We start from the raw sequence: 16,877 nt of genomic DNA, 5'->3' as shown, positions 1-16,877 counted from the left end.
ATTAAAAACTGCAAACGAACATCAGAAAAGGTAAACTTCAGTTTTATTACATGGTAAATAATCTCAGTTACATCAAAGAGGGAGAGGAGCTGGCAACGAGAGGCTGCGATTGAGCATTAAATAAGCTTGATATGAAACCCTTGACCATCCCAGCACATGGTGCGTGTTTTAGCCTGCTAAACCACTGAATGCCCACTAAAACCACTGAACAATTTTTTTCTAAGGTCTACAGTGTATAGAGCAACAAATAAAAACACAGTTTGGTCTTGCAACCATATTAATATTTCCATTGTTGTATACTGAGCAGATATAATTACTGTAACAGCTGACATAACGTATGGTTTGGTTGACCTTTTCTTTTGAATTTGATTTCAAGCTTTAGTGGTTCTGAAGTCAGGTCTTTCTCGTCCAATAATCAGCACTTTTAAAAGGCACGCGGACATCAAGTAAACCTGTGTAACAGCTCTGAAAATACAATTTGTTCCTTAAAAATAGTACAAACGGTTTTCTATAAAAAAATAATAATAATACAACTTTAAAGCATTGCTCATTTAATGCCGACAGTGTGCAGCGGTTGTATTGGGGAGAGGGTATGTGAATAGAGAAAAGTCTAAAATGTACTTGGGCAGGAGTTCTCTCAGTAGCTTCTGTGGTAAGCTGCATAAATAATAGTGTATTGTTTCCGTGGTGACTGGCTTGTACCACGTTTGCCTCTCTGGAAAGTGAACATGAGGAGGCGCTCCAACATGCTGGAGCACAAACTCCGCGTCGCTTTCCAGGTGCTCGTAGGACCCGATGAAATCATAAGAAACAGCACAAGGTTGGCATAAGTTATATATGGGCATCCAGTGCTCATTCATGCGCTCCACGTCCTCGTCTAACAAGTAACGAACAAACTCTGCAAAAGTCACGTCGTCTCCTGTTATAGCTGCATCCTTAGCGCGGCCTTTTCTGTAACGCTTTATGATCTCCACGCCGTACTTTTTCTGGTAGGACTCTATCTCGCCAAACTTGTTCCTGTATGCGGAAAGCAGGCGCTCCATGGGCTCTCGCACAAACATGAACTTGAAGTAATGCTTGAGGCGGTAGCGGATCTCTTCGGGCTTCAGAGAGGACAAGAAGACCAGGTCGCTGCGGTGGTCCATCTTGATGTTGACGTCCACGTTTTCCAGGGCTCCGCTCAGGACCTTCAGAACCCTCTTCCAGTTGGAGCAGGCCACTTTGGGGACGTAGCAGTAGAGGAAGCGGTGCTCGTCGTTCACGAGGACATGCTGCAGCAGCGTCTTCCTCTGTAGGAGGCTCAGTGACCACACACTGTGGGGCATGTTCTTGTGACTGCACATGGTTTTGATGGTCCGGTTACGGATCTCCTGGAGGATCTAAAAGTGAACAGAAATCAGTGACTTCAAGCTGTGTTCCATTAATTTTACACAGTAAGAACACTCCCTGTGTTCATATACCACTTTGCATTTAATCATTACTTATTATTTGTCTCTGGCTCTCTTCCACTGTGAGTCTTTAGTCCTATCTCCCTTCCCTCACATCTGCCATGGCCACAGTCGGTCTTGGCAAGCTTCTTCCTGTTAAAAGGCAGTTTTTCCTTCCCACTGTTGCCAAGCGCTTGTTCATAGAGTATCATCTGATCTTGTTTTCTCTGTATTATTGTCTGGTCTTTGCCTAACATTACAAAAAGTCTTGAGGCAATTGTTGTGATTTGGCTCTCTATAAATAAAACTGAATTTAATTGAACAAGCATCAAATAAAAAAATAAAAATACTGAAACATTTGTCACTGAGGTTCAGGATATCTCAGTCCTTCTGTTTTCCTCGTATTGTGTTCGCAATAAACCTGAAGTTGGGTATGGCAAATACATGTTTGCACAAGTAGAAAATACTTTGCCGATCCAGCCTGAAGAAATTTTGACAGTGTCTATTAGCTGATAGACTGGATTTCACTTGTGACTCTAACAATCAATATAAACAGGGAAACCTTAATGGTGCTGTTTGAGGACAGCTGGACCATTTAAATCTTTTTATATAGATATTTGACTCTGGCTGTTTCTTGTATGTCTCCTCCTCCCATTTGTGGTTACATGTCAGTATTTGTGGGTTTCCAAAGCATTTCAGCAACTGTATAATTGCAAATAAAGCCTCGTATATGGTGTGAATCCCCTTTAAGAGGCCTCCAGTGGTGTGAAAGTGCAACACTTTTTACTGGGTAGATGTTTTGCAGAAAAATGTCACGATTTAATCTTTCGTTACAGACTCTGGCCACTTTAAACTTTTTATAGGTGGATGTGACTGGTGAATTTACTAAGTTGTTATTATAGTTGATTTTTACTTTATTTAATTACAATTTTTAATTTGAAGTCCCATTAGTTTCCAGTTTTAGTTTCTTTAAAATAATATGGACATTGAATTTAAGAATATAAACAGTGCTTTTTTCAAGGCATTTGACTCAGTTGTGTGGACTTCCTGAGTGTCAGTAAATATCTGCACCAAAATCTCATGAGGCAGATAATGACATGGTCGTTTCCTGTGTATTTTTCCATTTCAGTTCACTTTTGAGTGCTTAATATGATTTCTGTTTTGAGTTAAATTATTTATCCCAAAAGTTGGAAATCGCTGTGTTAAAGCAGATAAAGTATGGAAAAACATCTCAGAAGGAATTGTCTCAGAAATGTAGAATATTACACTTAACGGGAAAATCTCAGTAATTCACAATGTAATATGACAGTAAGGAGCTTTAAAGTTAACGTGAATGCTGGTAATAAGGTGATAAACACTTTGTGCATCTGTCCCTGTTAAAGGGGAGCTGAAACGTGTTCAGAGCATGTCCAGTAAGTGTTACCGAGGGGTGGTCGTGTATTATTCACAGCCACTCACCAACTCCTTTTATTTCTAATTTTAGTTTAGTTTTAGTTCACTAAAGATCTTTAAATATTATTTACTGCAGTAATGTGGACAGGGGCATAATTTCCAGGAGGGTTATGATCCCCCCCCCCCAATACAGTTATTAATAAATAGGCTGTTGATTTTGTTTACTCGTTTCAGTTATTACCAGCAAAATAGTTGCATGTTTAATCATTTGGGAATTTACCCAGATGATTACACCCCCCACCACCAATGTTCAGCACAAAGTTACGCCCATGAATGTGGAGTGAAACTACATTTGATCAGGGGTACCATGATGTCAAAGTTGGCTGCAGGGATTCAAAGATGGTGTTTAAATCGAGCGTTCACGGAAACCAACCAAAAATCTACCTTTCAACCATTTCACTGAGGAAACTGCTCTAAGGCTCTTAAGCCTCCGGCTTATCACCGATCAGCAACTATTACGAAATGCTGAAATATTCAGACTAAATCTAAGCTAAATCTTCATGTGGGGTTACATTCCTCTACCTGGGACTCCAGGTCCGCCGCGTCTGGGCTGCGTCCCCCCGCCTGCCCCCGGTGGAAGTCTAGTCGCCTGCCGTTACTGCGGGGTGAAGGCGTCTCCATGCCGTTTAGCATTCCCTTCTCTATCATGAGCAGCAGGCCTCCGGATGCTACGATGACCAAGAAGGTTAACAGCGACGGCAGCACGGCGGAGCTGCGGCGGCCAGAGCTCAACTTCATCGCTGACCTGAAGTTTATAACCGAACCGCTCCGCGCTCCTCCGCTCCTCTTCATGCCGTACTCCTGCCTCCGAGGGAGCATAGTTTGTGTCCGGCTTGTCTGTTTGATGCCTACCAGGTTTTCTAAGTTGCTCTCTAACTACAGTAAAAACCCGTTTGATACCTACCACGTACCCATACTTAAGTTCAAAAGTGCACGAAAAGTGTTTTTGTGTTTTAATATAAGCACTTCCTGTTTTGACTGTCAAAATAAAAACCCCTCAATCAGGGGTAAATCGGAGTCTCATTTTTTGCTAAGAAAAAAAACCCCACTCTCAAAATTGCCTAACAAACCACAGAAGGTTTCATTTCTAATTTATTGAGAATACACTTACAACATAGACGGTAAACTACTTGAGATTTCATAAGAGAAATAAGTGCAATTTTATTGTGATGATTTAAGTTTTTCTCCAGCGACCCTGAAAAAGGATAAGCGGAAGCGAATGGATGGATGGATCTCTGAATACATGTGCATTAAGTTACAGATCATAGGAGAAAGGCACAAAACTTTGTGTAGTTTTTTTTCCCCATGTAGAATTTTTGTAGTAAAACAAAAAATGTATATTTTTTAAATTTATGATGCAAACTAGATTGTTTGACGTTGAAAAATAAATGTAATAATTTCTGTAAAGTGCTTTTGCTCGCTGTTTTTCAACTGCGCAAACTGATCAAGCTAACTAGAATATACAGTTTCAAAATAAAATCCTTACTGCTTTGTTTTAGAGAGGGGGGGGGGACCAAAGTATCCCTATGCATGCTGGTGTATGTAGTCCAGTTAGCATTTTCTGATTTTTATCTCCGCATTCAAACATAGCTTGGTAGATCCTCAACTAATCTATGGTCCTTAGACTGAAAACATTTATATAGTATGAATCAGCTGTGAACACAAACCGTTTATATTTCAAAACTATACATCCTGCTAGGCACTCATTACAAAGCCTAAAATGTACAGCATTCCTTGTTTTTATCCACCTTTTCAATACAGCTGCACCTTACTGCTCCACAAAACTGTCTGGCCCAAAGCTGGAATCATTGATACCACTGTATATAAGAGAGACTACAGCTAGAAATTCACCAGTGACTGGCAGGAGATGCAGCCAAAAGTTAAAAGAACAGCTGAGCACCTCGGAAAGAGTTCAACACACCGGCTGGTAAAACACTGCCCCCTGGTGGTGAATTTCTTAGTTAAAATTTGCCAAAGTAGTTTATTTTTGTGATCTTTGTGTATTTCCCTTTTCTATGGCAGTAACTTTCAAACTACTGACACCTTTGCTGCTTTGCTGATTACAGATGTCTTTTCAAATCTTTTTTACTTAATTAGTTTTTGAGAGACTCGCATGCCTTCTTGCCTTTTGAAGATTGGAGACAAAACATGAGTCTTTCTCTTAATATGCTGGATGGGTGAACGGGGGGTGAATATATGTGCCCTCCTCCGGTTATCCTACACGCAGCCCACAGTACGGTGTAAGCGGTCTGCTGTGTAACTGTGATGCTTCAGGGTTGTATTATCACTGGGCATCATACAAGAAAACCACAGACTCAAGACACCCTTGCAGGATTTACACCTGCAGGAAGACCACCCTGCCCTCCCTTCCCTCCTCGGTGCTTTCACTTCCATTCAGTTCGTCATTCCTTTCATTACCACCCACAGGCACGAGCTTACGTTACAGTAACGTGCTCGCATCGTGACCGGAGCTCATATACGCGCTGTTACTTCGCCGACACTCGCCTTTCTCTGGCAGCCACACCCTCCCATCTTCATCTCCATCTCTCACGCGTGCAGCTGTGACCGTCGGGCGGTGCGTGCGTCTCCGTGTCGGGCACCCGCAGCATCAGCAACACAAAAGGGTCGGAGCTGGAGCTGGGTTTACCTCAGCGCGGATCGGAAGGAGGGGATCGCGTTTCCGAGCAAAGGTGGTGGGATTTTTTATCTTCTTCTCTTCCATGTCGGTTTGTGTTTATGGTTACTGACTTCCATTTTCACGACGCTATTGACCTTGTCATTGTAGACCACCCCTCATTTTACCCATTGACCTGCTCAGATCTTCTACTCCATCCATCGCAGATCCGTGTGTGTTCGTCTGTGTATGTGTGTGTGTTTGCTGTAAATGGGCTGGTACTTGCAATTTGATCCGGTTTGAAATGCGCAAACGCCGATGTCAACAGGCCAGGTTGTGCTCAATCGTTACTTTTTAAACCCCAAAACAATCCTCATCAATTAAACGCCGTTTGGATGCTATCAGTGAAAAATGTGAGAAAAGCAGAGGCCACATTCTTTGTTCTCCACGCGCTTTTTAGTCTGCAATTAATAGACTGTAGTCCCCGTGCGGCGGCATCCGCTAATCTGCAATCAGCGGTTTGGTATCGATCGGTGCCTTTAGGGTGTATGTTGATGTTCTCCTTTACTTTGTCTTCCCCTAAACGATGGGCAGTCGGTATGAATTGTAAGGATGTTTATGCCAGCTTGAAAACCATGCGCAGGCCATATGGTGCGGGCCTACATGTGCGGGGGGGAAATGAAGGAAATTATGGATTTATTTTCCCACGCGTCATTTAAAGCCTTTAAATCAATGCTGCAACACTGTCGTACCAATGGACTTTGAGGCTGAGACACACAGGCAGCGAATATTAATGTCAGCTTGCCAGATATTAATTCACAGGTTACTGGTGCTGGGTTTATGGTGCTGGTGTGGAGTAAACTGGTCTGTTTTCTGGTTGGCTGATTCAGTGCTTGACTGACATGAAGATGTAGACTGCTGTAGTATTTATGTTTTAGGTCATCAATAGAAAGACTGAAGCACGTGCTTTGCAGGAGAAAGATATGATAGTAAAGACGATGATAGCAGATAAGTGGAGTTACTTAGCAGCTATAACAACAAGCCGCTTCATATCCAGCCTTTGGAGTATCAGATCCACTGATGCACAGTAAACAACAAACTGTTATCGTATCATCACCACCCAATGGTGACTAACTGGCTTTTTTTTTTCTTTGCAGAGACATCTGCTGAGTGTCTTTGTAGTGCCAGACATGAATTTATTTTATTTGAGTCATGTATGGCCCTGGGACCTCAAAATAAAATGATTTAATTTGAAATTCTGTAAGATGTAAAAATGTCTGTCTGATACTCTGGTCTCTGTGTGTTTTAAATATCAGGAAAAACAGAGCTGAAAAACCCCATGATAACCTAGAAAGGTTGGTTGTTCATTAAACGAGTGACTGTCCAAGAGTATGTGCACAGCGTGTGATGCACTGACTGGATCCAGCATTTGATTGTAGTTTGCATCTTACTGCATGACCCACCTGACTCTGTATACTGAAATGAAACAAGTACTACGATTTGTCCTCCTTTAGTTCAAAATAGTAGCAGAATAACTCACAGTATGTTATTAACACAAAACTCAATTGTATTCCATTTTAATTTATTTATATGGCACTATACAGACCCTACTGCTTCTAGTGAGTCAAAATGCACCAGGGTCCTTTTAGACTGCCTAAATGATTTTATAAAAGTACTGGATTCTGACACCAGTGTACTGACGCCGGTATCACCAGGCTAACCAATACACCAGCCCCTGTAAAAACTGTAAAAATGATAAAGAATTTGCTAGATACCTAACCTGATTAAATAATCACAGTTTTAATCATGTTGTGCAAAGCTCCGCACTGCCCATCTAAAGCATAAGTTCTCTTATTCTATACAGAGGTTTGCATTACGATCATTGCTGTTTTTCTCCAAAGCTAAAAAAAAATGTAATTACAGTCTGGCAGTCAGTTCCTTAGGAGGCCTGTCCTAATTATTCAGTCCTCTGTGATGCAAGTTAATATCAACTCTTTAGAAATTTCCTCCCTGGATGATCTTAGAAATGTTTATGTAACACATCTCTGACCTAAATAATATGACCACACAGTGTTTATTGTGTTTATGTTGTTATTCTTATTTTCCTGACATACGTCATATATTTAGGTCACCACAGAAATGTTAGCATATATCAAAATGACAAGGGATTGCAGCAGGCTGTAGATCACATATCTGTGTAGGTTTGTATATTTAATGAGATCCATTCAAAATGTTCTTATTTGTGGACATTTCCCCCTCTGTGTATTTCTTATAAATCACAAGATGACATCACATTGCATCTATACAGATTTCCGTGCTACGGAGAAACATATTCAGCCATGCTTTCCAATTTCCATAAAAAATTTGAATGGCTGCTTTACCACATGCCAAGTGTAGTGGCTGCTACAGTATCACTTAGCATAGAGAAGGCTGTTTGATCCTGGCCTTTTTCGCACAAAGTGGAATCGTTAAGACACTCTGCTCGCCGTGTGTGCGCGAATACACGAGGATGTGAATATCTGTACTAGAGCATGTTTGCGCTGCTTTACTGGGAGGTTTCTATTTATGCACATAGGCAGTCAGAGAACAGTCTGTCTTTGAAGTGCTGTGCTGCTGTAACATAGGCGGCATCCAGGTTGGTAAAGCCCCATCATTACCATATCCCTGTGAGACTGCAGTGTGATCCTGCCAAAACTGGAGAGTGGGGGGAATAGCCCTTATTACACAGTAACACTGTGGTGATTCTCACAGCCATTATGGTACCACGTCACATTATTATAAATGTAAAAAAAAGGATTGAGGGCAATTAGCTCCTTTTGTTCTCCTAAAAAAGGATATTTACTTAAAAAAAAATAGCCACTAAATAGTTCCACAAGCTGACTTGTGTGTGTTGGATAGTGTTGGATAGCTCTAAAGGCTGTGAGCTTCACAGACTAGTCTATTACAGACATTTGTGACCATAACACTATTAGGGAGCTGTGATGGGGCGCATTACAGACCTTTATAATCACACATGTGCATCCATGATTGCAGTTAACCCACAAAGAAAGTCTTTATGAGCATCAGCCAGTTGAAATGCTGAATGCCACTCTGTTCTCCTGCACTGGCTATCTGGCGGGGAAAACAAAGTGTCACTTTGTGCCTCCTCAGCACAGCAGCACTAACAGACACAGGAGAACGCCCATCTCTCTTCACTAGGCACTCTCACTGCCCCTGTACCCACCGACACACCTCCTCCCTTCAGACTGTGCGTGTGCTCCACTCTCTGACACACATGAGCCAAAACTGACATGAGTTTTCATCATATGACGTCACCTCACAGGGACAATAATATTCTCATCAGCGTGAGAATATCAAGGGATGCTTACCGAGTCATTCTCCCGTGCGCCCACATACATGGACGTACATGCGCACACAACCGAGTGCTCACCGCATTTGACACCTGACTCCAGGTAATGCCCTAGATCCACAGTGACAGCAGGCAGGTGGAACAGGCACACACTCGCAGATCCCCTCGCGCACAAAGCGACTTCACAAGGGTAAGAAAGCAATCTTGAGCACACAGTTAGGTTTGCCTCTTCTATGCTGTTTGATGGTTGACTTAAGCTGTAGATTGGTGTAGACAGTCTCTCTCTGCTTGAAAGACACCTATCATGTTGCTCATGCTGTACAAGGTTATTATGTGCAGTAATGTTACTGTATGTTATTTGTCTAATAAAATATGCTGAGTCATGATGTTAGTGTGTGAGATGGTCAGGCAGGAGAAAAGGGGCTTTTTGCTTATTTGCAAAACTTAAGCATAGTCACTTAACACTTGCCTAATGTGGAAAATATAACCACGGTCATGTGATACATGTTGCACGTGACTCCTAAATCCATTGTTACACCACACGCAGCCTTTGGCTTTCAAAGGAGGGGACAAATACCAAGAACACTGCAGCTGGTGTTTACTCCAGACCTGTCCGACCAAACTGTACATTTAGTGCTTCTGTTAAGTTTTTCAACACTACGCTTTATGGCTGCGGAGTTCAGGCAATAAGTTAATAATAAGACCATTAATGAGGTCCATGGAGAAATGCCAGTTACAGTCAGTTAACAGCTATACTGGCAGTTATATTCCCCAGATGGTCAATGATATTGACTACCTGCATCATGTTAGTTTGTCAGCACTGGCATTATGAGAATTTCAGTACAGTAATGTTAGCTCCAAGCACTACTGTGCACAGGTGCATCCTCATGAAGCTGTATGTAGTCTTCTAAATGCCATGTGCAACTCCAGTTCCACAAAAGTTAGAATGCGCATAACATGTCAATAAAAGAAGAATGCAAAGATTTGCATATCTCATATTTTTTCACAATAGAACATAGAAAATATATTAAATGTTTAAATTGAGAAAATTTACCATCTTAAGAATAAGAAAAAAGCATTTAGCATTGATGATGCCTTTGCAATTCCACAAGGACTACTGCACCCCTTTACAATCAGAGGCTTTTAAACTGAGTGCTGATAGCAAACTGGACTGTCCTCCTCCTCTTTAGTCTGAAAATAAATGTAATCTTTGCCTCATCTGAACACACAGCAGTATTAAACTGAGTTTTAACAGAGGTTTTTCCCCAGAGCCGACAGTGGTTTTTCTAGATCATGTTCAGAAATGGCTTCTTATTTGCATGATACAAGTTTAAACCTGCATTAGCGGAATGCACGGCTGTGTTCACAGGTGATTTATGGAGGTGTTCCTGAGTTCATGTCCATTTTTAATGCAGTGTCCAATATTGACTTTCAGCCTTGTCCTTTACGCACAGAGATTTTTTCAGTTTCTCAGACTCTTTAATAATATTGTGTACTGTAAACGATGACATGTTCAAAGTTGTGGCAATTTTACTTTGAGCAATGTTACTTTTAAAAAGTTCCACAATTTGTAGATCAGTGTTTTTGAAGATTGAACCTCTGCCCATCTTTACTTCTGAGAAATTCTGCCCCTCTAAAATGCTCTTTTTATACCTGTTTTTTCAGTCTTTTGTTACCTCTGTTGCAAAATTTTTGAGACATGTTGCTGCCATCAAATTCAAAATGGGTTAAATATTTTTTCATTAAATAGTAAAATGTCTTAAGTTTGAAAATTTTGTACGTTTTCTATAGTCTATCAAAGATAAAATATGAGTCTATGAGAATTGTAAATCGCTGTATTTATTTTGTACCCAACATTTTTTGGAAGTGAGGTTGTAAATATCGGTGCTACTGCATCATCCATAAGAACGTTTCCTTATGGCAGTTTTTTCTCTTTTGTCAGTAGATTATGCCTTAGCTCTAACTCAGGCAGAAGTAGGTTTAGATCTAACTCGCACAACTGAGTATGTTCACTAACTCACATGGGGCTCTGGTTTCATGGCAGCAGAAACAGCATCAGCACATGTTGGTGTTTTGATGTTTATGTTTGTCTTCCTTAAGCCCTGTACAGCAAGTGTGGTACAAAGGTTGTAAGAGGGGACATTTGCATTAAAATTAGCTGCAAAAAAAGCTTAAAAAGACACATGTGGACTGAAATCAGCTTAGAGCATGGAGCTAATGGTTAATCCACCTTTAAATGCAAGTGAAAATGTGCAGCCCTGACAATAATGAAACTGCTAACAAATAATTTGATGAAATACTTTGCATCATCTTTAGATATTCAGGTTAAATTTAAAGTTGACTGTGACAGTAGAAGTCAAATGATCTGTAATTAACTCTGAATCCATCAGTGGACGACTGGATGGTCTGTATGAAAACCAGCCTGCTGCTGTAAAACCACTGCATTAGAAGGTGTAAGTGCTTCTGTCCACAGATATAGAAGAGTGAAATAAAAAATAACAAATCAAAATAAGATTGTAGTACAAGTCACCAGCAGGTATTGATAAGCCATAGTCACTAGAAGTGTCAACAGTTTATGACCCTGGCGCCTTTTGCAGCATTTTCGATGCAACTGCCTAGCAAATTATATCTTTGCATACATATATAAGAGGTGTCTTTGTTTTTGGTATGCACCTATACAGCCTACGTCTGACTAGCTGGTGCTGTTTGGATTTTTTGGAACCATATTTGCATATTTGCTGCACCCATACTGTATATGGGTGCAGCAAATACGTACATGGAAAGCCACCTGCTAATGAATACTATGTAACAGCAACTAATAAAATTACAAGAATTTCCTTCACCAAAATTAAAGCACAAACTTCATAGATGAGCTGTACTTCTTAGTGGACCATGACATTTGCTCGATAGTTCCATTAAAAATTCTTCAAAAGGCGCCAACGCTACAAACGCAATAGCGAGGTTGTATTCAGTTATTCAGATCAGTGGAGGTGAGGCCTAGCTGCCTGCTAGGCTGTCTGTCTGATGTTAATTCTGTTAAACTGGTGATTTTATCATGGCTGCAAATTGCCACACCGCAAACTGCAGTTTTTGTCATTTCTCTGGCTTTCGGCTCACTTCATAGAAACATTTAACATGAGGAACTGATTACACCATTACACTTGCTTTGCCACTGATATTTATTTTAACCAATATAGGGTGCACTAGATAGCAAGTGCACATGCATGCTCCTTTTACTATCATTGCTTGCCACTTTGTGCTGCTCTGTGCAACTGTTCTTAAAACAACTACATCAGGAGAACCAGGAGCAGTGTTTGCACATATGCAGGTGTGCACCTAGAGAACCATTTCAGTCTGTTTGTAGTGATAAGCACTTGTTCTGTGTACGTTCTCGGTCTCCTTTGGCCCTGCCTGTTTCTATGATTAGTATAGGCTGAGACACGATCGAAGTCCAAACCCTAAGGGCACCTAACAGATCTTGGGATTGCATCTCCTTCCTCATCCATCGCTTACCATCTCACTTTCCAATCCATGCTCCCATTCTTCAGTCTACACCTGATGCTTATACACCTAACAAACCCAGACCTGTTGTTTTGTCACTGCACTGTATTTATTTCACCGTTTTTCTCCCAAAGACACAGCGGAGGCAGCAGGAACATTCATCTGGGTAAAACGAGCTTTGTGCAAAAGGGCAGATCGATGTTCCCTAAGGTTTTACTGCAGTGGTGCGCAGCCATCTCAAGCTGCGCAGCTGAAATAGGTAATCTGTTAACACAGCTCCAACACGTTCGTCTGTCTGCTTTGTCAGCAAGCTACCTGTGCTGTGCGATTATGGCACATAGCTGCTACAACTCTGAGCTATGCCATCAGGACTCTGGTAGCTGTCTGGCCTGAAGGATGTTGAGCTGCTGAGTCGTTCAAAAGCGCTGAGACGCAGCATCGTGTTATGCCACCGCCATACTACGATGCAGCTGTATCCTTGTCAAAGGCATTTCTCTGCTTCTGTAGAGCACATGGCTGCTCCTCGTGCTTCTCTCATCCCATCTCTGTCCTCTGCAGCAATCGGACTACACATAAACACGAAATAAAAGCTTCTCGGCACACAGACACTTTCTCAACATTGGCACAAGCAGCCAAACAGACAAACAATAAAACAAGATTCCACAATATCTCCGTTTATAGACACAAACACATGCAGTCTCTTTCCTCAAAACACGCTCTCTCTGTCTGTGTTCACACTCCTACTTCCAAACATGCTTGTTTGCTCCTTGTCCTGTGCTGGCTGGAGTCAGACAGGACAAAGGGCCTTTTTCTGGAGCGAGACATTTCTGAGAGAGTCTGTGCAGCTCTGTCACACTCAGGAAGGAAGCCCACGACATGCTGATCCCACTGGAGGCAGCGGGCTTCTCTCCAGCTCTCTCAGTACTGTCTCTGATATTCTCTGGTTTTATCCTGACCACTTGTGGTTTTTTACAACACAACACACATTCTGCTGTACATCAGAAAACCTCTGGCTCGGCCGGCGTGCTGCAGACAGGTGTTGACCAGAGGACGCTGGGGTTTCAGGGTTCAGGAAGCCATCTGTGGTGTGTTGGTTCCTGCCAGTTTAGGAGTTGCAAATAAGAGGTGGTTTGTGTGGATCTCTAATTATGAGGCAACTTATAATACCTGCATCTTAGCTGAGAACTGTTACTTTGGATAAACCTGAGTTGTTGGGGGTTTTAATCACTATTTTTGCAGCCACAGCAGAGAGACTTCAGAGAGCTCATCTTGTTTTTATCATACCCCAGGAAAGCCAATCACAAGAGCCATTCTGCAAGAGCTAACAAAGCCGAACTTTCTGATGAGAGTAAAATGGAAAGCGCACAGGCCCTTTCCTCTTCCTCCTTTTTCCTGAATTAAAATCTTAATAGCAGCATCCCCATGTTCACTTCCTTTTTTCTCTCATCACAGCCAAGGTGGGCAGTGATCATAGCAACGGACACCATGGAAACTAAGCATGACATGGTCCTAGAGGTAACCGAATCCAAAGGCCCAGGTAAAGTGGTTTTATAGACATCTTAAAGAGACGGCCTTTTAAAAAAACATGTTAGGTTCATCGCATCATGACCTTTTTTTTACTGTCTCTTTAAGAACTGCATGGTGTGGTGATGGGTTTGACTTCATAGAAGAGATTTACTTCATTTGTGGTGTGGTGTGTCCACATTCTGACTTCTTTAATCGCCTTTTTCTTGCTTGTCTGTAATCCCTGCAAGGGTCACGATGACCCTCATGGAGAGTGAGTACAGCATAGTGCAAATTGAACAAAGTAACACATCAATGTTAAAACATCATGAAAACACATTTGTGTTCAGGAATTGCAAGTGTACAGATTCTGTACATTTATTGGTGGACATAATCGATAGCTGTCTTAATGATAATGTTAACAGATTCGACTATTTGACATATATGCTGTTTCAGTGGTGGATACTTTTACTCTTGGATCTTTGTGATGTCAGTGAGACTGGATATCCCTAATATGGTCATCTTACAAACATGCAGTGCAAACCTTTTAGTTGTGAGGGGCAGCCAGTCAGCTGACAGGTGACTTTAAGTGAGAGCAGATAAAATGTCACATTTCAGACAAAGATAGAACCAAGAATGAGGGGAAAGGGAGCTGAAAAGGCATAATAAGTGTATATAATAAAATATTATGGACACAAAATGAAAGAATTATCATGCCCTTTTTGCATGCACTATTTCCTGGCAGCGATCACAATTTGAAACTGGTTGTAAATAACATGTCCAGGAGTTTATAGTGGCTGTAAACCCCATCCTCTATAGGCAATTTGGGAGTTTTGAATGTTGCTTATTCTGAGAAATATTTTTTTAAAATGTCCCTCATCAGTTTCATACCGCTTATTAGTGACTGTAAGATGAAAACCATGGCTTTAATGGTTCACTGCTCTGATGATGCTTTAAGTAAAAAAGCTACAAAACTCTACTTTATACTACCTGCCCAGCTATAGACAGTGCATATTTTTGCTGTTGTTATAAAAGCATAAAAACATATAAAAAGATTAGACACTAGTTGGGTTTTTTGTAGTTTTTTGAATCTCCCAGCCTTCGATCAGGTAATTCATTTACAGCAGTTTGAAGCTTACAGATAAAACAAAAACAACAACAAAAAAGAAATGCACAGGAAAAAACTGAAGAAGAGCTGAAGAAACCAACTATTTAAAAGATGAAAAAATAGGAAAATAACTCATTAGATTATATATGGGAGTAAATGACCCTTTTCATCTTAAGGGTCTAGTGAAGAGATGGCTGCGGACATTAGGGAATGTACTAGTGTGAGATGATGTAAAGGGTGGGAACAATCAGACATGATGGGTTTTGCTTTCTTATGTAACTGCAGGGTTTTCAGTGCTGTTCCAGTTATTTTGCTGCAGATATTAATCACCTTATTCAGTATGTTTTCTGTTTGATCTCGAGAGACTGATTGCAAATGACAGCTTGGAAAGTGAGTTCAAATTCAATAAAAGAGAGATAAAGTGTTGTCACCAGGGCCCTGTCAACCTGGAGCTTGAGGAGTTTGTCGATATAAAAGAAACACTGTAGGTTTTCTTATTCTCATGTCAGTATTAATATTACTATTAGAGTGGACCTGTGATGCTTCATATTTTCTGCATCAGTGGTTAAACTTATATATATTAAATATGACTATGTTTTCAATAAATAATTTCAATTAATTTACATGTAATTCTTGTCAGCTAAACGTTTCAAACTGCCGCAGATTCTTTTCCCCACTTTTGGCTCACTGTGATGTAAGTGACAGCAGATATTCCTCATATAGTCATCTCAAATCAACATAATTGGTTTTGAGCTCATAAGCCCCTCCCGCCTGCTCTTCAAAGTGTTGTTTTTAAGAAGCAACCAATCAGGAGAAAGTTAGCTTAAACGAGGGGAATGAGGCCCAGTATAAGATAAATAGGGATTATTGTGAACTGTGAATGCTGCAGAGCATTACGTTTACCATTAAAAGTTGTCACTTTGTATTACATATGAGGGCTAGGGTTACATAAGACATTTCTATGGCTTACACCCTTTCTGTCTGAAATATAGCAAGTTTTAGTTTTAGTCTGGCACTGCTTGTTTTGTTATGATCAGATAGAAATGAAAAGTTTGAGTCTAAAAGTAGTTTGTTTTATATTTATTGTCTTTAATATGGTTTCCAAATACATGTAGAATTGCAGTGTTTGTATTATTCTGAGCATCAATCACTTTATTAAAAACCAAGTCCACTATGTGCCATAGATTCCTATTTTAGGAAAAGGAAAGAGTGGACATCTTATACTTCTATTTCCTAGCATGGTGGCAGGGGCCTAGGGCTGTGCAATATGAACAAAATCTCATATTGCACATATCTCATATAAGAATTCTATCGTCCCGATAACGATATAAATCACAAAAATATAACATTTTCTGTAAATTCTGTGAATCTCGGGCAGCTCGACTTGCGGGAAGTGTTTCCAGCTGCGCGTCATGTAGCTGGAGTCGAGTGTTTTAACCGATGCATGAAACTTGTCTGCCTTGAGTCTGATGTTAGCAAATGTCTGTATAAGACTTATGGTGTAGCTATTCCATCAAATGAGCCTGCAAAATATTGTGCCCTCACCACACCGCATCCAATAGCCACAGGCCAAGTGTTGTATGTACATACATTCTCCTAGGCTTCCGGAGCATCCCTCTCTCCAAAAGTAAATCATGTTAACCTTAAATAGAGAGACTAGAATACTGCCATACAGCCAAATTACAACTTTTTCCTTTGCTCAATGACGGTGATTTAATCTGCTAAACCAATATTAGTAAAGGAATAACCTGGTAGTGGCCTCACTAAGCGCTTTACATGCTAGATTTCATGGCAATGGCACAAGAGGGCTTACTCGCTCACGTATTTTACTATACTGCTTGTCACACTATTGTGCTAGACTAACTGTGACAACTAGTTATCTCTTTAAGAATACAACTTATATCTTATGAGGAGAGAAACAAG

The 16,877-nt window shown here is 40.8% G+C and overlaps 2 protein-coding genes across 2 annotated transcripts in view; one reads left to right on the top strand and one right to left on the bottom strand.

Annotated features, from left to right (window-relative positions):
* Positions 1–26: 26 nt before the first annotated feature.
* On the bottom strand, positions 27–3,860 carry chst14 (carbohydrate (N-acetylgalactosamine 4-0) sulfotransferase 14). Its single transcript, XM_005923295.3, has 2 exons — positions 3,402–3,860; positions 27–1,379 (listed from the first exon to the last, which is right to left on the bottom strand). Exons 1-2 carry the CDS (start codon positions 3,696–3,698, stop codon positions 552–554), a joined length of 1,125 nt encoding a protein of 374 aa, XP_005923357.1. The 5' UTR covers positions 3,699–3,860; the 3' UTR covers positions 27–551.
* A 1,267-nt stretch (positions 3,861–5,127) lies between these two features.
* The window catches only part of cracd (capping protein inhibiting regulator of actin dynamics), a 35,129-nt gene continuing 23,379 nt past the window's right edge, over positions 5,128–16,877 (top strand). Inside the window, 1 exon segment of the mRNA XM_042221389.1 lies at positions 5,128–13,880. Coding sequence (XP_042077323.1) covers positions 13,766–13,880 — 115 coding nt within the window. The 5' untranslated portion in view covers positions 5,128–13,765.

This window comes from Haplochromis burtoni, unplaced genomic scaffold (assembly GCF_018398535.1).
Source record: "Haplochromis burtoni strain Fernald_Lab_line unplaced genomic scaffold, NCSU_Asbu1 Contig_65, whole genome shotgun sequence".
Taxonomy (NCBI): Eukaryota; Metazoa; Chordata; class Actinopteri; order Cichliformes; family Cichlidae; genus Haplochromis; species Haplochromis burtoni.
Note: the sequence above shows the minus strand (reverse complement) of the source record. Positions and strands in the feature narration are given on the sequence as shown.